Source organism: Sphaerodactylus townsendi, linkage group LG03 (genome assembly GCF_021028975.2).
Source record: "Sphaerodactylus townsendi isolate TG3544 linkage group LG03, MPM_Stown_v2.3, whole genome shotgun sequence".
In the NCBI taxonomy this organism is placed as follows: domain Eukaryota; kingdom Metazoa; phylum Chordata; class Lepidosauria; order Squamata; family Sphaerodactylidae; genus Sphaerodactylus; species Sphaerodactylus townsendi.
This window is the reverse complement of record NC_059427.1, coordinates 3,534,860-3,557,561: the sequence shown is the minus strand read 5'-3', so window position 1 is coordinate 3,557,561 and position 22,702 is coordinate 3,534,860. Positions and strand designations below refer to the sequence as shown.

General features: G+C 46.2%; 2 protein-coding genes across 2 annotated transcripts in view; one reads left to right on the top strand and one right to left on the bottom strand.

Moving 5' to 3' along the window:
- Positions 1 to 22,702, bottom strand: part of LOC125428548 (zinc finger protein 420-like) — a 472,581-nt gene that overhangs the window by 165,249 nt on the left and 284,630 nt on the right. The gene's annotated exons all lie outside the window — the stretch shown is intronic.
- LOC125428531 (zinc finger protein 708-like) overlaps positions 6,359 to 22,702 on the top strand; it is a 1,111,878-nt gene continuing 1,095,534 nt past the window's right edge. The window contains exon 1 of the mRNA XM_048488758.1: positions 6,359 to 6,819. Coding sequence (XP_048344715.1) covers positions 6,397 to 6,819 — 423 coding nt within the window. The 5' untranslated portion in view covers positions 6,359 to 6,396. The remainder of the gene's footprint in view (positions 6,820 to 22,702) is intronic.

The following is a 22,702-nucleotide window of genomic DNA, read 5'->3' as shown; positions in this document are numbered from 1 at the left end:
CGCGGTGCGGTTTGCGTCAGTTTTGGCAGCTCTTCTTCCCTTTCCAAAGGTATGGATGTAGTTTCTCTTTGCGCTCCCTTCAAAGCATTGACTTTTGAGCATAGGTTTCGGCCTGTGTCTCAGACCCCCTGCTGTGCCTCCCGTCCTGCGTGTCCTGCGAGAATATTGCAAATGTGGGCACTGCAATCTCCTCTCCCTGCCTGGCCTACTTCCCGCTGCAGTTTATAAGGGCCATGATCCGGCCACAGGAGCTCTCCTTGGCGTGCCCACCCACGGGGAATGCTTCTTTTGTGGTTTCGGCTGGCCGGGTTGAGGCGGTGCCCTTGGAGCCTTTCTTGGCCGGGGTGGGGCTGGATGCCTCCCCCGAGGAGCTTTCTGGTGGAGCGATCCTGGATGCCGCTTTCTGCAGGAGCAACAGCTGGATGGGGCCAGGTCAGGATCTGGCGGGTCAGCCAGAGACCCCGCAGATGAGCCCACGAGGGGGGTTAAAAAGAAAGCCGACCCATTCCGGGCGCCTAAAAAGCTCAGTCGCCGGTGCGGGGAACTTTTATTTGCACCCACAGAGAGACCCAGCTTGAGCTCGTGTCACCTGCGTCCCCGACTCCCTTCTTTCTCGCCTGCCCAAAGTTCCTCAAATCCCCCAGCTGGGTTCAGCGAAAGGCTCCTGCTGCCTCATTCTCAAGCACATGCAGAATAATGCACTTTCAAACTGCTTTCAGTGCTCTTTGAAGCTGTGCGGAATGGCAAAATCCACTTGCAAACAGTTGTGAAAGTGGTTTGAAAACGCATTATTTTGCGTGTGCGGAAGGGTCCCTGGTTTCTCCCCAGGAATCGAACCCTGACTCCCCTCCGCTTCACTAGCAGTTTGCCTGGGAGAGAAGGCGATCCGCAGCGGAACGCGAGCCAATCGTCTGGGAGAACCCCCCTCTGCGCTCCTTGAGACATCTTGAAGCTTCGCCCAGGACCCTAGCCCAGACCCTCCCCCTCAAGCTCTGCCCCAGTCTTCCGCTTCTGTGCTTAAGGTTTGCGTTGGTTTTGGGACCGCGGCTTCTTCGACTGCTGATCAAAAAAAAACAAACACCTGGTTGGCACAGGTTAGGAGCGTGCTCAGCAGTTCCACCATCTTTTTTTTTTAAAATGCATTTTCTAAAACTAAAATTAAAAAAATGCATGGTTTGAACCCTTGTGTGGGTTTTGTGGGAGAGCATATTTGAGAGACAGGAGAAAGTCTCACCTCTCGCGAAGACCAGAGGTGGGTGGGGGCGTGGCCCCGCCCCCCAAACCCACCCCATCACAAATCTATACCTACGTCCCTGGTTCACACGTGTTTTTCCCCCCCCCCCCCCCATTTCTAGCCCGCCTTTCCTGCAGACCCGCCAGAGAGCCAGATCCCCCCCCCCCCCCCCCCGCCGCCGGGGAAACCAGCAAGGACAGAGCCCCGAAATTCTCCCCCTCCCACTCATAAGAACATAAGAACTAGCCTGCTGGATCAGACCAGAGTCCATCTAGTCCAGCATTCTGCTACTCGCAGTGGCCCACCAGGTGCCTTTGGGAGCTCACATGCAGGATGTGAAAGCAATGGCCTGCTGCTGCTGCTGCTCCTGAGCACCTGGTCTGCTAAGGCATTTGCAATCTGAGATCAAGGAGGATCAAGATTGGGAGCCATAGATCGACTTCTCCTCCATAAATCTGTCCAAGCCCCTTTTAAAGCTATCCAGGTGAGTGGCCATCACCACCTCCTGTGGCAGCATATTCCAAACACCAATCACACGTTGCGTGAAGAAGTGTTTCCTTTTATTAGTCCTAATTCTTCCCCCCAGCATTTTCAATGAATGCCAGAGAAAAGTCCTCTCCCCAGAAAAAGAAAACTCCAGAGAAAAGTCCTCTCCCCAGCGCCTGGAAGAGGCGGGGTTGAGCTCTCTGGGGCTCGCAAGTCCTCCTGGGAATTGTAGTCCCCCGCGAACACCTGGCCCAAAGGAGGAGGAGGGGTTGCAAAGAGGGGCAGCTCTTCCCGCCCTCTTCGGGGGCTCCGAGGGGCAGCTGGCGGGACCCCGACAAAGAGGCAGCGGGTGACGACAGAGAGGAAACCTTTGGACCCCAGAACGACCTGCGGGGGCTGCGCTTTGTTCTGCAGCTGGGAACGACACTTCCCAGACGCCCTTGCGAGCCCCAACTCCCTCCCGCCGCCTTTTCAGCCCCTTCCCAGTGAGTCGAGGGGGACGCAGAGCTGGGGGACGGGAGGTGGGTGGAAGGGCGGTCAGAGGCCCGGATGCGGGAGAGCTGCCCCCCCCCTCCCCCCCAGCCAAGCCGCGGCGCATCCAAGAAGGGGTCGAGTCTGCAGAGGACCCCCTTCATGCGGGAGGCCAAAAAGCCCCCATCAGGGACCCAAGAGCTCCCGGGGGCCAAGACGGGGGGGTCTCCAAGCGAATGAAACGAGGCTTCTGGGGCCAAAATCCTCACACTGAGGGCTTAAGGATGGGGCAAAATGTAGGACCTGCAAGAGACGTTTTAGCTGCTTTAGATGGGGGAAGAAGAAGAAGAGTTTGGATTTATATCCCCCCATTTCTCTCCTGCAGGAGACTCAAAGGGGCTGACAATCTCCTTGCCCTTCCCCCCCCTCACAACAAATACCCTGTGAGGTGGGTGGGGCTGAGAGAGCTCCGAAGAACTGTGACTAGCCCAAGGTCACCCAGCTGGCACGTGTGGGAGTGCCCAGGCTAATCTGAATTCCCCAGAGAAGCCTCCACAGCTCAGGCGGCAGAGCTGGGAATCAAACCCGGTTCCTCCAGATTAGATACACGAGCTCTTAACCTCCTACGCCACTGCTGCTGGTGGCTCAAAGGTGGAGAAGGGGCAGGAGATTTGGGGGGAGCCCACCCCATTCTCCTCCCCCCCACTTCTGAGCAGCCTGGTCCCTCCAGTCAGGGGTCTGAAACCTGCGGCTCTCCAGATGTGTATGAACTACAATTCCCATCAGCCCCTGTCAGAATGGCCAATTGGCCATGCTGGCAGGGGGCTGATGGGAATTGTAGTTCATGAACATCTGTAGAGCCGCAGGTTGCAGACCCCTGCCCCAGGTGTTTCATTCCTTCCTTCCAGCTCACGATCCCAAGCAATGCAGCCTCTGAGTTATGGGCTGCTTTTTTTATTCCCCTGAACGTGTGCATGGCGGGGTGGGGGGAAATCTCCAGATTCCCCAAGATTATAATCCAGAGTTGCAGGATCTGTTATGGATCAGCAGTGCTGAGTGCTGGATGGAAGAAAAAAAGTGGAGGCCCCCATCTGGGACGCCTAAGAGACATCAGTCTCTGACTTGATCCATGCAAACAAAGACAGTGAGCACGTTTTCCTTTGCAGTGCTAGATTTCTGTGTGCAGGGAGCTTTCCATGATGTAAGGAAACCTTATTAGTTGCCAAGTTCAGGACTGGAATCTGTCAACTGTCCCGTTGAGGCAGATAGTCCAGTTTTAGCTCTTAAGTTGTGGTTATGGACATATGTACCTTGATAATAAATTTGGAGTGATCCAATTAAAAGCTAGAGAAGATCCATGAACATTCATGATTTGGAACTCTGTTTTTGCATTGCAGTAGTAGTGCCACAAAACAGTGAATGCCTGATTTTTTGCACCCAGTCTTTAACGTGACCTGTGCTTTGATGTTGAATTTAGGGTGACTTAGCACAGAAATCATAAGGATCCATGCTGTTTGTACACCATCATAGCACCATAAGGCAGTGGATACGTGGTTCAGGTAGATCCCACTTTTACCTTGTACCTCAGAGACCGCATTACCCCATATGCCCCTACTCGGCCTCTGCGCTTAGCAGAGGCCAATTTGCTGGTGGTTCCTGGCCCCTCAATGATGCAGCTGGCCTCCACACGGGCCAGGACTTTCACAGCCCTGGCCCCGGTCTGGTGGAACACTCTTCCTCCAGCTGTCCGGGCCCTGCGGGACCTTGGTGAGTTCCACAGGGCCTGTAAGACTGAGTTGTTCCACCGGGCCTTTGGAGTGTCCAGTCGCTGAAATGTGCGCCCCCCTCTCTATATTCGATTACCACCATATGCTACCCTCTTAGAGGGGAGTCCGGCCGTTCCCTTTCCTTAGGGAGGCCTCTAATTAAATTGGGTTTTGGGGCGCCTGATATCTTTGTACTGACCGCTGCTTTTAATAGATTTTAATAGATTTTATTGGTTTAATAACTTTACTGATTGTAATGAATATTGTTGTGCACCGCCCAGAGCCCCCCGGGGATGGGGCGGTCTACAAATTCAAGAAATAAATAAATAAATAAAAAATAGTCCTCTTTTGCACCCAACTTCAACTGAGGTGCAGGATTTTGATAAACTTTTTGGTTCCGTTCCTCTTTGTAATGCTCCCAAACAGGCTGTGGGATTGTAGGGGTGGACGCGATGTGGGTGTGGCTTCCTAGATACACAGAAGAGTTTGGGAATTTGAAGAAAAGAATCCTCTCCTCCCTGGTGAGGCCTGAGCATGCTTCTCATCCTCCAGGAGCCTTGGAGTATGGCAGTTCACGGAGAAGCGGAGTGGGGGGTGAGGGTGGTAAAAGGAGGAAAAGGCTTGGAGACACTTGACATCCCCTGAGCCTGTGGATCTCATTATTTATTTGTTTATTTCATTTTTACCCTCTCTTTCTCCCCTATGGGGGTTTATTTATCCTTTGTCATCTGGCCGTGGCCCACCCATCCTAGGGAGAAGGGTAGGGAGAGGGGAGAGGAAAGGGGCCTGTCATCTGCTTGTTGCCCACTCACCCTGGGGGGAAGGGGAGAGAGGTGAAGGTCAGGGGGCTGTCATCTGGTCATGGCTCACCCATGAGGGGGAGTGGAAGGGTAGGGATATTACGATTTTTCAGGACTCTGCCCCTTGGTTTCCAAATCAGCTCTGCTAATGGATTGTTTTAAGGATCTATTTTTAAAGAGGCTGACACTCCCCCCACCCAAGACACAGCAAGGATGCTTTGTGGCAAAGGGGGCAGAGACCTTTGCTGTGCTTGTGTCACTCTGAGTCCACTGGGAGGGGGAGGCGAAAGAGTTTGGATAGTCCACTGAAGGGAAAAATGGTATAATCCTCCCAGAGTGATTAGAGGGCCTGAAGCTGCAGACAGTTAACCTCAGAAAGACTCCAGCTTATATATTTATATATATATTTATATGTATGTATATATATATGTGTGTGTATATATTTATATATATGTGTATGTATATGTGCATGTGTGTATTTATACACAAACACACACACACACACACACACATATATATATATATATATATATATATATATATATATATGAGTTGATTTCTATTCTAAAACTACTCATTAATATTCTGGATATAAGAATTTCTTATATTGATTGTTGGAACGGCTGATGGTGTCAATGCTATTAATTGGCTATTAGGCTGTATTGTGATTCAGGTTGTGAATTTTTGTTACCTGAATCTCAAAGGCTGATTCCACATGGGCCAAAAACAGTGGTGTGAAAACGGTGTGAAAACAGTACAAAACCCTTTTACACCGTTTTAAACCCTTTTACACCATTTTCACACCGTTTTCACACTGCTGTTTTTGGCCCATGCGGAATCAGCCTTAGAGTGACTGGAGAGCCTGGAGCTGCTGGTCTCTTAAGGACTCCGACCTATTTATCTAACTACACATTCAAGGGCTGCAAAAAAACTCCTGAAAAGTGAGGACAGAGGACAGACCAAGGCAGAGCAAGGCTGCAAGTATATACATATTTACAGGACTGGTTGCACAGAAGTGGGAAAACAGACCCAAACTGGTAAGTGTTAATTATTGTTTTACATACTTAATTGTAGTTCTACATACCCTGTCTTTAAAAAAAAAGTTTGCTTGTTCTTTTCATAAATGAGGCACAAGGTGGGATCACACAAAGTCATAAACTCCCTCAGTTCTTTAATTTAAAATGTTTATTTGATATCCTTTTTGAATTAAATAGGTTGTACTTGGCTGGGGTGACCTTAGAGTTGAAGGGCGGCACATGGTGGGACACGGTTATCCCCTGCTTCAGAAAAACCCTCCTTCTTCTCCCCTGCTTACAAGTTGCCACCTTCCGATCTGCAGAAGTAATCAGTGTTTATATCTATTGGGACTCCAAGCTCTTGAGAAGACCATGATTTGAGCCCCTAGAACAGCCTGACCCAAAGTAAAAAGGCAAGTTTCTAACATCTTCAAAGAGAGAGAGAGAGAGTTTCCCCAAAAAACCCAAACAAGCATATCTTTTATTCTGATCCGCTGTGTATCTTCATTCTCTTTTACTTCTGGCATGTTGCCCCTCCCTCCCTGACCTCGAGAGAAGTCTCTTTTCATAGTGAAGTGAACGCATCTTAATTGTTGGAAGCCACCCCATAGGAGAAGAAGGAGATGGCAAAGCAGGGCTCAAAAGGACCTGGACCTGGTAAGAGAGCAAGGAAAGACCCCCTTCCCATCCAAGCTGAGAGTGGTGCTGAATTCTGGGAGAGAGTTGTGCCAGAGGTCTGTGATCAGAAGCCCCTGAACTTAGAAGAACTTTGCCAACGCTTCCGGCAGTTCCGCTACCATCATGCTGATGGGCCCCGAGAGGTTTGCAGCCAGCTCCATGGACTTTGCAGCCACTGGCTGAAGCCGGAGAGACACTCCAAGAAGCAGATCCTGGACCTGGTGATCCTGGACCAGTTCCTGACCATCCTGCCTCATGAAATGCAACGCTGGGTCAGAGGATGTGATCCAGAGACCAGTTCTCAAGCAGTGGCCCTGGCCGAAGCTTTCCTCCTGAGTCAGGCAGAGGAGAAGAGGCAAGCAGAACAGGTGAGGGCTTTTCTTTCCATGTATGTGCAATCCAAGCAATGATATCTGATCTTCTCCTAAAGCTTCCCTGCCTGAAATTTGTCCGAGTGTTAATCATTTGAATGGGAGGTTTTAACAACTTGCTTCAGGAGCTGCTACTTCTAGGAAATCTGTCATCCTTCCAGATAAGTCCCCGGTGGTTAGGTCTCGAACCTTAAGCCTATAAACGGATTCTGCATTTTGATCAGTAGAGTTTATTGATAAGCATCAGAGCACCAAAGCTTGACAAAGCCTGTTCTGGCAAACCTAGCCTTTACCATCCCCTTTATCCCGTTTGTCAGTCCCCTCTCCTGTTTCCCCAAGAAATAGTTATAGTCCGAGGAGCCGAGGTCAGTGACAGATAGTGATAGAAAGCTTCCTGCCCCACGAGATTATGAAAACAACCCTGTTTCTAATGAGATCAGGGTGCCAAGGGAAAGCTTAGTTATTTACAAAGCGTGTGAAGCCATAAAGTAAAGATCAAGGAAAAAATGCTCCAGATGGCAATGGTAACATATAGCAGGCTGGTTACATGTATCTTGTAGCAGCATTGATTTGTAGTTATAAGCAGTTACATCAAGTTAGGAATGAACCTCAATCACCTAGATACAATCCCCCTGACACCAGGGTTTGAAAAAAAAAACCCTTCTAGGTCTGCTGATAGAGAGGTGCAGAGTCTGGGAGTGGGGAGGACCCATTCCTTGATATTTTCCATTCCATCTCTTACCTGTCTCCCTCACTGCTGTTTCAGGTGTGGAATCCATCTGTGAAGATGGATGCTAAGTTCTCTGAGAAGGAAGGCGGTATGTTGGAGGAAGGGGGGCCAGCCCAGGCTCCAACCCATGAGACCCTCTCACATGGTAAGGACTCATTGTGCCTGGATAGGATGGGGCACCCAGTTAATTTGATGGATAGAGAATTCTGGTCAAGAAAAAAGCTTCTGCATCCAACTTATGGCTCTCAGTAGTCAATAGCTGGGATGCCTGCAGAAGGGGATTAGACAAATTCATGGAGACAGTTCCTCATATTGATTACAATATTCATATCCCTCTTTTTTCCATTAGAGGGACTCCAGGTTGCTCAAAAGAAAAAGGAGACAAATTTCATCTGAGCTCTTCAACCTTATAACTAAATACAGCCTGCATGTTCTGATCAGCACAGCTCTGAAAACCAGTTTCTAGGAACAGGGGGAAGTTGTGTTTTGTACACATGCTGATCAAGACAGCTGATGGGCTGCTGTAGGAAATAGGACGCTATGCAGCATAAATTTTCCCTCCCTCTGTTTATTCCACTAGCCTTGACTCAAGGGCATGTGCAAGCATCTAGCCAGTGGGAGGACAGCATTTCTGGGCCTTTGGCCTGATCCAGCAGAGATGCTATCACATTTTTCAGCTCCACTGTTCCCAGAACAAGTTTCAAATATTACAGAAGTATGAAATGTGTCAGTGGTATTCACAGCTCCTGAGGCTCATGGGTACCATGTGCTTCTCTTCTGCCTCTCCCACCATGTACTGGAAAAGCTGACCATTCTTTTTGAGTGTTCATATGGCAGGCTGTCACAGCCCATGGAATGGGGGTGCATGCAAGCAAACAGAATATGAAGTGGAGGCTAATTTCCGTTCTTCAATTTTCTCTCCATTGCAGGCAATAAAGAGACAGTATTGATCCATTCTCTTTGCAGAGGTGTGGAAACAGTCGCTGTACTGCCAGTCCAGGTAGAGGAGATAGCCTGGATCTGTCCTTTCTGAGGGGGGTTTCCTCTTGCGGTTGGTGCTAAGGACAAGAGGCTATGTACACTACTTTTTTTTTTTTATTTATTTATTTATTTATTTATTTATTTATTTATTCATTCCACTTTTATACCGCCCTCCCCCAAAGGGCTCAGGGCGGTTAACAACATCATACATACAGTGGATAATAAGATAAAATACTAAAATTTATACAAGTTAAAATGCAGCGCTCCAACTTATAAATATTTAAAACAGATGGCGTCTAACCTTTCACTCCTCTGACTCTGAGGGGGGAACAGCGGATCACAGTTGTTAACGGGCACCTATCAGCAGCCGGCCTCCCCAAAGGCCCGGCGGAATAACTCGGTCTTACAGGCCCTGCGGAACTCATTAAGGTCCCGCAGGGCCCGGACAGCTGGCGGAAGAGCATTCCACCAGGCAGGGGCCAGGGCCGTAAAAGCCCTGGCCCTGGTGGAGGCCAGCCGCATCATAGAGGGGGCGGGGACCTCCAGTAGATTGGCCTCTGCCGAACGCAGAGACCGACGTGGGACATATGGGGCCAGATGAGTTCTCCATCCTGTACTCTCACAGAAAGGCACCTTCAAGAGTGCCATCTCTGCCTGGCATGATCTACCATTGGGCCTATTTTTCTTTCAGTCTCCAGTTTCCTTTGAGGAGGTGGCTGTGTATTTCACCAAGGCAGAGTGGGCCCTGCTGGATCTGGACCAAAGAGCTCTCTGCAGGGAAGTCATGCTAGAGAACTACAGGAGTGTGGCCTCTCAGGGTAAAGATTTTTCTTTTTTTATTAAGAATATTAATATTAAGAATATTAATATTAAGGCACTAAGTAATATTCAAGGATTATCCTCATATTTAACCAACCAACAGAATATGGATTTTAATATTCAATAAACCATAGACACGTTACAAATTTGAGAGAACCTTTCATCTTATTTCTATCATCTAAATTTCTGCTTTTCAAATAACCCCCACATATATCAAATAAACTATATATATAAAAATCTAAACATGTGTTTGTCCCTGATAGTCTCCCTCAGAAGCTGCTGGATGGATCGCCCCCAAATTTTCACAGGACGTTCCTCCCTGTTGCGGGCAGGTAATCAGACCTTCAAATCGCTGAAAGTCCATACCTGAGCCAGGTAAAACATCTTTTTCCTGGCGCACCAGGCCATGAAGCTGGCTCTGTTTAACTGTCACCCTTAGAATGTTCGTGCAGCATGTCTGTATCTACATAAAAACTCTAATCACCATCCACAACAGAAAAGGCGCATAATCAAAACTCTGACAGATCGTGCAAAACAAATTTGTGAACCTCACCTAGACTGGCCTCTGCAGGCTAATGGCTACACCACAACAGAAATCAGAAGAGCTTTAAGACCAAGAGAGATCCAGAGGACTGAGGAGAAACAGCCCACCACAGGAAAAATATTTCTACCATACATCAAGGGAATCACTGATCAAATAGGGAAACTGATGAAGAAACATAACCTACAAACCATCTTCAAACCTACCAGGAAAATACAACAGATGCTACGCTCAGCAAAGGACAAGAGAGACCCCCTCATTTCTGCAGGAGTCTATTGCATACCCTGCAACTGTGGAAAGGTCTACATAGAAACCACAAAACGCAGCATTCAAACTCGTATTAAGGAGAATGAAAGACACTGTCGGCTTAGTCATCCTGAAGAATCTGCAGTTGCAGAACATATCTTAAACAAAACTGGACATAACATTTTATTTGAGAACACTGAAATTCTGGACAATTCAGAAGGTTACTTTGTCAGACTGCACAGGGAGGCCATTGAAATTCACAAATGCCAAGACAACTTCAACATGAAAGAAGAGACTTTGAAAATTAGCAAAGCTTGGCTACCAGTACTTAAAAACACCAAAAGTAAACCCCAAGGGCATGCTAAGTTCATGAACAATGGACTTCACCCAAACACAGGATTTGCATTCACCAATACTACTGCTGCTGCAGGGCATGAAAATGGGACTCACTCCCTGGGCTGATAAACCCCACCCGCAATACAATACTATCAACCACACCTTTGCACAGCAAGTTCCACCCAAACACTTACTGATTGGTTCCCCACCCTGGACATGGACAATATATACCCCAAACATTTATTTCTCTCTGTACACAGTGTGTAACAGACTTCCCTCTGTGATACACCTCTGAAGATGCCAGTCACAGATGCAGGCAAAACATTAAGAACAAGATCCACCAGACCACGGCCACACAGCCTGGAAAACCACTAAAACCAGTTGAATCCGGCCGTGAAAGCCTTCGACAATACATAGTACTTCTTAACTTTCTTTCAAGTCCGCTGCATGTGAAAAAATGTCCCAATTGCTTCTTGACATCTCCAATGGTGGCTGTTGAAATTATTACTCATTTTTATAATATCTTTGGCCTATCATCTGTAAAATATTTTATACCAGTTCACTCTCAACGTTTGGCAGGTAGCAAATTTAATGTATTGTCGAAGGCTTTCACGGCCGAAATCACTGGGGTGCTGTGTGGTTTCCGGGCTGTATGGCCGTGTTCTAGCAGCATTCTCTCCTGATGTTTCGCCTGCATCTGTGGCTGGCATCTTCAGAGGTTCAGAACCAGTTCACAGAGGTTCAGAACCTCTGAAGATGCCAGCCAAAGATGCAGGCGAAACGTCAGGAGAGAATGCTGCTAGAACTCGGCCATACAGCCCTGAAACCACACAGCACCCCAGAAAATTTAATGTTTGAAGTCCATAATGACTCCCAGAATTGGAAGGGTATAAATGAGGAATAGCCCTGGTGCATTTCTATTCTACTTCTAAAGAACTGTTTGTTTGGCAGAATCACAAAGACTGCTAGGAGAGGCTTTCTGGGGCCTGAAATCTGGAATCTCTGAAGCTTCTTCACAGACTGAGCTCAGCTGTTGTTCTCCACAACTAGAAGGAAACTTTGTGCAATTTCAGGAGTGGACATCGTGTTAACTTCTTGCAAAGAGCCACCTTGGTATAGTGGTTAATAGTGGACAACTCTAATCTGGAGAAAGTGGTTTGATTCCCCACCCCTCCATATGGCTGGCTGACTATGGCCAGTCACAGTTCTCTCAGAAATCTGTCGCCCCCCCTCCTCACAACGTGCCTATTGTGTAGAGGTGAAACTAATGTGATTTATAGACTGCTTTGAAACTTTAGCAGCATATAAAAATATTTTCTTTTGTTTAATCATCTGTAGCAGTGATTCAAAAGAGCTGAGTGGCAAGTTCATACAGGGTGTTTGGGCAGGGGAGGGTCAGTCAGAATAAAGTCTGCTTACCTGGGAGTTCTGACTGAAGATAAACTATGACCAGCAGCCCTTGGCGGGAAGAAGGTATGTTAAGGGAACTGCATGGTAATTTATGAGTAGTGCCTGATGGATTCCTATGCAGTAGCTAACTGAATCATTTGTGGCTTCCTATGCAGTAGCTAACTGAATCATTTTCTTTCTTGTAGCAGGATGTGTGGAGGAGATGGTTGTGGGATTCCAGGAGTTCTCTGTGGAAAAAGTGAAGGATGAAGACTCACAAATAAATTTGGCAGGTAGAGAAGAACAAAAGAATCAGGGGAGAAGCCACCAAGATCATAGAAGGAATAAGCCCATTCTGTTCCAGAGTGTGGAAAGAAAGTGTGGAAAGAGCCAGCATACAAGTCTTCAAATACATCGCAGAACACACACAGTAAAAAAACCTTTTGAATGTTCAGAGTGTGGAAAGAGATTTAGTCAGAAGAGTGGTCTTCAACAGCATCTAAAGACACATACAGTGGAGAAGCCATCTGAATGCTTAGTGTGTGGAAAGAGATTCAGTCGCAGTGACAATCTTCAAATGCAGCAAAGAATCCACACAGGGGAGAAACCCTTTGGATGCTCAGAATGTGGAAAGAGATGCAGTCAGAATAGCAATCTTCAAAAGCATAAAAGAATCCACACAGGGGAGAAACCTTTTGAATGCTCAGAGTGTGGGAAGAGATTCAGTCAGAATAGAGTTCTTCAGCAACATCTAAGAACACACAAAGGAGAGAAAAACTTTGAATGCTTGGAGTGTGGAAAAAGGTTCATTTACAGCAGCCAACTTCAGAGCCATCAAAGAACCCACACAGGGGAGAAACCTTTTGAATGTTCAGAGTGTGGAAAGAGATTCAGTGAGGGTAGCAATCTTCAAAAACATCAAAGAACCAACACAGGGGAGAAACCTTTTGCGTGCTCAGAGTGTGGAAAGAGATTCAGTCAAAATGGCAGTCTTCAAATACATCAAAGAACTCATACGGGGGAGAAACCTTTTGAATGTTCAGAATGTGGAAAGAGGTTCAGTCAGAATAGTGATCTTCAAAAGCATCAAAGAACCCACATAGGGGAGAAACCATTTGAATGTTCAGAGTGTGGAAAAAGATTCAGTATGAGTAGCTATCTTCAAAAGGATCAAAGAATCCACATAGGGGAGAAACCTTTTGCATGCTCAGAGTGTGGAAAGAGATTCAGTCACAGTGGAAGTCTTCAAATGCATCAAAGAACCCACACAGGGGAGAAACCATTTGAATGCTCCGAGTGTGGAAAGAGGTTCAGTTTCAGTGGCCATCTTCATATTCATCAAAGAACCCACACAGGGGAGAAACCATTTGAATGCTCAGAGTGTAAAAAAAGGTTCAGCATGAGTGGCCATCTTCGTATTCATCAAAGAACCCACACAGGGGAGAAACCATTTGAATGCTCAGATTGTGGAAAGAGGTTCAGTATGAGTGGCCATCTTCATAGTCATCAAAGAACCCACACAGGGGAAAAACCCTTTGAATGCTCAGAGTGTGGAAAGAGGTTCAGTATGAGTGGACATCTTCATATTCATCAGAGAACCCACACAGGGGAGAAACCATTTGGATGCTCAGAATGTGGAAAGAGATTCAGTCAAAATGGAAATCTTCAAAAGCATCAAAGAACCCACACAGGGGAGAAACCATTTGGATGCTCAGTGTGTGGAAAGAGATTCAATCATAATTACAGTCTTCAAAGGCATCAAAGAAGCCACACAGGGGAGAAACCATTTGGATAGTGTGTGGAAAGAGATTCAGTGTGAGTAATGATTTTCAAATGCATCAAAGAACATACATGGGGGGGAAATCTTTTGAATGATCAAAATGTCGCAAGAGATTCAGTCAGAGTGACAGTCTTCAATAGCATCAAAGAACCCACACAGAGGAGAAACCTTTTGAATGCTCAGAACGTGGAAAGAGATTGAGAGAGTAGCCATCTTGCCTGGCATCTAAAAATCTTACATAGGATGAATCTTTGGTTTCTCAGTGTGTGGAAGGAGATCCACTTGGAGATGTAGATGTTAATGACATCTAACACAAAGGAGAAACCTTTTGAACACGGTGTGCAGGATCCTTTCCCTTCCTCAGTTGGGTCATCCGAATTTTATCCCCAGACTTCTCTTGGTTGATGTGAAGGGTGCCACCTTGAAAATCTGAGATGTAGTGAGGAAGTGTGTAGGCTAAGTTTGTGATTGCATCTGCCTGTCATGTTCAGAGCACCTTCGATAACGAAGGTGGATGTCACTAGTGTTTTTACATATACTGCCCCTGAGCTCAAAGGCACATATGCAACCATGTCACTTCAAAAAGTATTTTTTCGAAGGAAAACAAGACCATTTCCAGTAAGTGGACAATCACGTCAGAGCCATCAAAAAAGCTCAACATCTGATCAACTCAACTATGCCCTATTCTTTTAAAACTTTCCCACCTTGGAAGGTCAGGTGACATTTCTGACTCTTCGTGCAGAATATTTAGGGAAAATACTTCAGACTGCCCAGTGAATTTCAAACTTGATGTTTTGAACCAGTTATAATCCAATTTCATGCCAAACCATGGGAGTTTTCCCCATAAAAGTGGAAACCCAGGTCCATGTAAAGCTTGTTCCAAGTTTTCCCCATTACCTGGATATCCCTGCAAGCTCTTCCTAGGAACTTCTCTCTCACTGGATGTCTTCTGAATGAACTCTGTGCTATTCAGCTATTCACCTTCGTTTAAATAAAATTGGGCTCCTTCTCCTTGCCTCTTTCCCCCATTCTTCTTCCATTCTTAGTTGTGTGTGTGTTTGTGTTTGTTCATGTGATAGGACTGAAAGAATCAGCTCAGAAGTTCTTGGTTTAAGTTGTTTACAATTTTATTAGTTTAAATTGTTTACAATTGTGATGTATCCAATAAAATTACAGTTATCACTTTCTCTTTATTTAATCAATTATGCTCTTGAAAATGCATTAAATAAACTATAAAACTGTTCCTAATTATCTTAGGCCCCTTCCGCACATGCAAAATAATGCGTTTTCAAACCACTTTCACAACTGTTTGCAAGTGGATTTTGCCATTCTGCACAGCTTCAAAGAGCACTGAAAGCAGTTTGAAAGTGCATTATTCTGCATGTGCGGAATGAGTCATTTTCTGTTTCCTCTTTTTAATTGATGTGCTCTTATTTGCTAAACTTTCAAGTGCTGCTGTATTTGTTCATTTATCACACCACCTATCTAAGGAAACCCCTTAATATATTTCCTACACTGGGCAATATAAGTCAACTGCAAGGACGTAGGTATAGATTTTTTATGGGTTGGGTTCGGTGACTGAGCAACGTGGGCGTCGCTGAGGAAGCCCGAGCACTGGTCTTCAGGCTCCCTCAGCCGTGCCCACATCATGGGTGTGACGTGGGTGGGGCTGAGAAAGACCAAAGGCGCGGTGTCCTGCCCTGCATATTTATAACAATTGCAACTCATTATGAATATGCAGTGTGGAATCATGGGAGAGCCAGGCGAGGCCAAAACTCGTTGGGTTTGCCTCTACAGCTCGGTGGGCCTGAGGCCCCTTCTGCACATGCAGAATAATGCACGTTCAACCCACTTTCAATGCACTTTGCTGCTCGATTTTACTGTGTGGAATAGAAAAATCCATTTGCAAACAATTGTGAAAGTGGATTGAAAGTGCATTATTGGGCCTGAGACTCTGCAAAAGAGTGGGGCTGGCTCTTGGGGGCATGAAAGCATCAGCGAATGTCAAGCCTCTTTCCACCCTCCAGCCCCTTGGGGGAAATCCCATGGCCCTCCAGAGGCTCCTGTGACATGTCGACCCCCCCCACCACTCTTCTTTTTTATTTTAATACAAATCAAGATCTTTTCCTCTCCTTCTCATCTCCGCCTCCAGTCTGTGCCCACTCAACTCCAGCAGCTGATGCGATGTGAAAGGAGGCCTGCCCCTCTGATCAAATTCCTCACATTAAGCAGAACCAGGTCAGTTTCAAAAGCTGGGAACTTCCCAGCAGCCTGCGTATCTGTTTCATCTTGAAATCGGGAAATCTCTGAGTCTGCCCGCTTCAGCTGGGGTGGGGGGAGCAGGGCTTTGGTCTGATCAAGCAGGGTCTCTTTCCCCCCACCTCACCCTCTCTACCCAGAGCCACACAGCCTTCTTCTGCCTTCCTGGGGTCCTTCACCTTTTCTCCCCTTTTTACTTCTTGAGTGGTGCAGAAATAAAAACTGTGCAAGGGTTTCCCTGCCAGGTCCGGCTTCCCGGCTGACCCCACCCCCACAAGCACGCTTTCCGGCTGTTCCATTCCATATGCATTGTTAACTTTCAAGCAATTTGGATTTTAATGTGGGGGGGGGGGGTTTGAGCCCGTGAACCCACCCCTTACCTATGTCCTTCAACTGCAATTTTTAAAAAGTTAATACATGGGGCTTTTTTGTTTTTGTTTCATTAAATGGGCTGTTGTAACTGGATTAAACCACCACTTCTGAGACATATTTAATGAATACTCTTGTCAATAGGAAACAGAATAGGAAACAGGTCTGTGACATGTAGAATATGAGACACAAAGAAGAGGGAATGGAGGAGTGGCAAGAGGGTGAACAACTTTGGAGCAATGGGTGGTATCATCAGGAGAGTCTCCTAAAAATACCCTGAAAGTTTGTGCTGCTAGCTTAGCAATTGCACCCCTGACAGCAGGCACTTCCCAAATTTCCCCAGATTCTCCTTTTAAATCCACCCCCTTTGACATGGATTTAAAGGAAGAATCTGAGGTCCCCAGTTTAAACATTGAAAGTGATGCTGTTTCAGGGTGGGGGATAATCCACCCCAAAACAGCATCACTTTCAATGTTGTTTTAACTGGGGTCCCCAGATTCTCCCTTTAAGGTGGATTTAAAAGGAGAATATGGGCTCCCTAGTTAAAATGCCATTGAAAGTGATGCTGTTTGGGGGTGGACTCCAGCATCACAGCGGCCGCCCATGGGGGGGGCGGGGCATGCAAAACTCAGATCTTGCACCGGGCTCCATTTTCCCTAGCTACACCTCTGCCCGGAGGGGAGGGCAGAAAGGACTGCCGGCTGCCAGCTAGGAGTCCAGCTGGTGGGGGCAGGCAGGCAGGGCGGGGTCTGCCGTCCCTGGCCTCAGAGAGCTGCTTTTATAAGCACTGAGGATGGAAGCGGGACTTGGGGAGGCGGCGCCATGCCCCCCCAGAGGTGGGTGGGGGCAGGGCCCCACCCCTGAACCCCCCATAAAAATCTATACCTATGTCACTGGCTCCAGCCATGGCTATGATTACCTCCCCAAAGATGCTCCCCTTTGGAGTTCCATCCCTGGATACTTGGGCTTTAAAGTAAGTGAAGGGTTCGCTGGCCAGGCAAGAGAGAGGTGCAATAGCGTAGCTACCATGGGACGGGGGTGCGCGTCGCACCAGGCGCGTGCCTGGGAGGCAGCTAAAATGTATTTTTGATATTTTTAGTGTTTTTACTTTGTCGGCCATCAGGGGGCATAGTTTTTAAAATCGCGGCACCAAAATTTCAGGATATTGTCCGACGACACTCCTGCTGTTTGGTTCAGGGGGTCCAAAGTTATGGACCCCCAAAGAAGGTGTCCCATCCCCCATTGTTTCCCATGGCAGCTGAGTAAATGAACCAAAATGAACCAAAGAAGGTGTCCCATCCCCCATTGTTTCCCATGGGAGCTGAGTAAATGAACCAAACTTCACCAAACTTGGGTGGTATCATCAGGATAGTCTCCTGCTGATACCAGCCAGGTTTGGTGAAGTTTGGTTTTGGGGCCAAAGTTATGGACCCCCAAAGGGGGTGCCCCATCTCCCATTGTTCCAATGGGAGCTAATAATAGTTGGGGCTACCCTTTGGTAGTCCATAACTTTGGACCTCCTTAACCAAACTTCACCAAACCTGGGAGGTATCATCAGGAGAGTCTCCTAAAGATACCCTGAAATTTTGATGCTGCTAACCTAAAACCTACGTCCCCTGCAGCCCAAAAACTGAAAAAACACTAAAAAATACAAAAAACCCACAAACATCAAATCTTAGACACTTATCCTCATTATTCTTCGTATTCATCTGTTGTTCTATCCTATATACATGCATTCTGAATCTTCTAACCATACCAATATTACATTAATTTTGATCTGTTCTGATGGGAAATTTACAAACAGGGACCAAGTCGTGTTGAACTTTTCCAAATTGTCTTCTCTCAATAGACAAGTCAACTTATCTAGTTCCACTATATTCTAAACTTTTTCTATCCACTCTTCTATAGTGGGGGCTATTTGTACATTCCAGCTTTTTGCTAGAAGAATCCTTGCTGTAGTGACCAAATGAACAAACAAAACATTATTTTGTTTTATGTTTTCATTACTAATTATGGTCTCTGGAAGCAGAGGTCTCTGGAAGCAGCAGCAGAGCAGTTGCAGTGGAGAAGAGGAGTGGATCAGAAAGAGCTAAGTGAGCTCTGGTTTTCTTTTTGGAGGGCTTTTCTTAAAGCCACATTTTTTTTTTATTTTTTGCCTCATCTTTTTAACAGGGGTTTTCTTGTTTTCTTTGTTCTGAGAGGTGGGGCTGCTGAGAGGTGGGGCTTCCTATTAGCTCAGCCACTGAAAGCAGCATGTGTAACACAGTGTGTAACAGACTTCCCTCTGTGATACACCTCTGAAGATGTCAGCCACAGATGCAGGTGAAACATTAGGAACAAGATCCACCAGACCACAGCCACACAGCCCGGAAAACCCACCACAACCAGTTGAATCCGGCTTCAAAAGCCTTCGACAATACATTATTGCTATTTGCTCCTGTGACATAAGTAAAATTAGATCCTAATAGTTTCTTTTTTCAATTTTTTTCTCTATTTTTCTTTTCTCTATTAAGCCATCTTTTTACGATCTTCTGACTGTCAAATAAACAAGTCATAAGTTTGTTTCCCCCCCCCCACACACACACACACTGTTTTGCCCAGTCTTTCAAGGGGTTATTCAAAATTTAAGAAATTTTCTTTGAATAATTTAGTAATCTCTGCCAACTCTAACAGCTTCACCAATTATTCTTCTACTAGCAGTAAAGCCCACTGTAAGGTAGTACAGTGGGACTAGATAGGGCTGGGGGGGGAGGAGAGGTACCGGTAGCACTTGCTGGGGGTGGGGGAAGGAAGGTAGGGTGGTGGGGAAGGGTGGCAAGCAGTGGCTAGTGTTTGGGAAGGGTGGCAAGGAATGGCTGGGGTGGGGAAGAGAGGGGAGAGGTGAGGAGAGGTGGAGGGAGGGTGGGATGTTGGGAGGGTGACCGAGAATTTATGAACTTTTCCAACCATCCATGAACTGTGTTGTTTAGATCTACCTTCATTTTGGTCAGTTAGTTAAAACAGGAACAGAAAAAAAGATAGGTTAATTGCTTTTTAAAAGCTCAGATTGGCCTTATCTTGCTGTATCAGATATATAGGGGGTTCAGTTTTATAAATGAAATTGCTTCAAAAAGAAAACATGCACGCTGTTTCCAAGGTAACAAATGTTTACCACAAGTGCTGCAACTTCACAGTCATAAGCATAACTGGATAATAATTGGTATGATAGAGTGACAAACTTAGTAGATGAAGGGAATGCTGTGGACATAGCATACCTTGATTTTAGAAAGGCCTTTGAAAGCTGGAAAGATGTGCATTAGACAATGCAACTATTAGGCGGATTACGCATGGGCCAAAAACAGCAATATGAAAACAGTGTGAACCCTTTTACACGATTTAAAACCATTTTACACTGTTTTCACACCACTGTTTTTAGCCCATGCGGAATCCTCCTTAAATGGATTTATAATTGGTTGAATGGCCAAACACAAAGAGTGCTCATCGATGGCTCATCTTCATCCTGGAAAGAAGTGAGCAGTGGAGTGCCAGAGTGTTCTGTCCTGGGTCCAGTGCTATTCAATATTTTTATCAATGACTTTATCAATGATTTTTATCAATTAAAAACTGGCTGAGGAACAGGAAACAAAGGGTGGGTATAAATGGGAAGTTCTCACAATGGAGAGATGTAGGGAGTGGTGTCCCCCAAGGATCCGTTTTGGGACCAGTGCTCTTTAACTTATTCATAAATGACCTGGAAGTAGGGGTGGGTAGTGTGGTGGCCAAGTTTGCAGATGATACCAAATTATGTAGGGTGGTGAGAACCACAAAGGATTGCGAAGAGCTCCAAGCGGACCTTGATAAATTAGGTGAGTGGGCTAAGAAATGGCAAATGCAGTTCAATGTAGCTAAATGTAAAGTGATGCACATAGGGGCAAAAAATCCAAACTTCACATACACGCTACAGGGGTCAGTGCTATCAGTCACAGACCAGGAAAGGGATTTGGGCGTCTTAGTTGATAGATCCATGGGAATGTCAACTCAATGCATGGCAGCTGTGAAAAAGGCAAACTCTATGCTGGGGATAATTAGGAAAGGAGTTGAGAATAAAACTGCAAAGATTGTCATGCCCTTATATAAAGCAGTGGTGCGACCGCACTTGGAGTACTGTGTTCAGTTCTGGTCGCCACATCTCAAAAAGGATATCGAAGAGATAGAAAAAGTGCAGAGAAGGGCAACGAGGATGATTGAAGGATTGGAGCACCTTCCTTATGAGGAGAGGCTGCAGCGTTTGGGACTCTTTAGTTTGGAGAGGAGACGTCTGAGGGGGGATATGATTGAAGTCTATAAAATTATGCATGGGGTAGAAAATGTTGACAGAGAGAAATTTTTCTCTCTTTCTCACAATACTAGAACCAGGGGGCATTCATTGAAAATGCTGGGGGGAAGAATTAGGACTAATAAAAGGAAACACTTCTTCACGCAACGTGTGATTGGTGTTTGGAATATGCTGCCACAGGAGGTAGTGATGGCCACTAACCTGGATAGCTTTAAAAAGGGCTTGGACAGATTTATGGAGGAGAAGTCAATCTATGACTACCAATCTTGATCCTCCTTGATCTCAGATTGCAAATGCCTTAGCAGACCAGGTACTCAGGAGCAGCAGCAGCAGCAGAAGGCCATTGCTTTCACATCCTGCATGTGAGCTCCCAAAGGCACCTGGTGGGCCACTGCGAGTAGCAGAATGCTGGACTAGATGGACTCTGGTCTGATCCAGCAGGCTAGTTCTTATGACTTGGATAATGAAATAGAGGGCACGTTAATCAAATGTGCAGATGATACCAAATTAGGAGGGGGCGCTAATACCGTGGAGGACAGGGGCCGGATTCAAAATGATCTGGACAGTTTAAACACTGGCACTTGTAATCAGAGATACTGGGTTGTGCAATTCCTCCCCAAATTGGGTTTAGATGAACAAGGTATGTCAGACTTTGATCAGGTCTGAATTTCTCAATTTGTCCCCTACTAAAGACATTACACAAGGTCACTGTGCAGCGTGTGAGCCCTCCATGGATACTAGAGTTCACCCATCCATTTATGCAGTTTAAGTGGCAACTTACACATTTTTCCACTTCTGCTACTAAACAATGTCTTTATGTCCTCATCTTCTGTATGTGGGAATGACCAGCGGCACCATCGGGACGCATGTTTTAGAACAGGGGTCTGCAACCTGCGGCTCTCCGGATGTTCATGGACTACAATCCCCATCAGGCCCTGCCAGCATGGCCAATTGTAGTCCATGAACATCTGGAGAGCCGCAAGTTGCAGACCCCTGTTTTAGAACATGCCTCCAAGATGAGCAATGCCTGCAAGATTTGCAGTGCCGGCATTTCATACAGAAAAAGCATAATGACAAGGGCTTTACATTCTGTACAAATACCAGCAGAGACCACATAAGAGGATAAATATCAGAGCATATTTATTTCAAAAACAGGCACAATGGGTATTTCAATCTTAATCAGTTCCCTAAGGGCCTATAGGACAAAAATGTTCCACTTGGCTTTTGGTTGAGGCCATCCGTTGTTGTGGTATCATCTAGTCAGCCTCCCAAACATTTACAACCAGTAACCACCCACTATAAGCTGCTTGCTGAGTTTAAATATCAACAAACAATTGTGGTTATAGGCTCAAACTGAACACTTCTGCTTCCGGGTTGGTTTACACCTTGCTCTCCCCATACCTCTTCTGTGACCCAAAAATTGGGACTTTATATGCTATATTGACATGACTTTGCCGCCATCTGGAAAGGAATTCAGATTTTAAAATTCTAGTTGTAGTTTAATGGTTTTGCCTTATGTTGTATTTTAACTGTTTACAACCGCTCCAAGTCTGGTCATGGTCAGCAATGGGCAAAGAGTGAAGTGTAATAACATAAATAAATAAATTTAAAAATTACTCATCCTGGGGGTTAAACGCAGATCCAGACTTGTCCAGTTTTTTTGTGTGTTTTGTGGATTTTTATGCTTTATGTCCCGTTTATATTGTAAGCTACCTTGAGTTCCACAAGGTGAAAGTGCACCTAGTAAGTATTTTAAATACATAAATAAGTCAGGTCTGTGGCCCACCTGGGCCTTAGCTGTGCCAGGGGACCCTGAGGACTCTAAGATCAGGCATTAGACAGTCTAATCAAACCCTTTCCACAGCTACCGGCAGAGGCACCAGAGGAAGATGAGACAGTCCATGCAGGGCCAGACTCACAGCCTCAGCCGGGCACGAGCACAGAAGCCCCTCAGCTCCAGACTGGATGCAGGGGACCCCAGTCTGGCATGATTTCTCTTCTTCTTCTGAACCCTTCAAACTTTTTTTGAAGAGATAGAAAAAGTGCAGAGAAGGGCAACGAGGATGATTGAGGGACTGGAGCACCTTCCCTATGAGGAGAGGCTGCAGCGTTTGG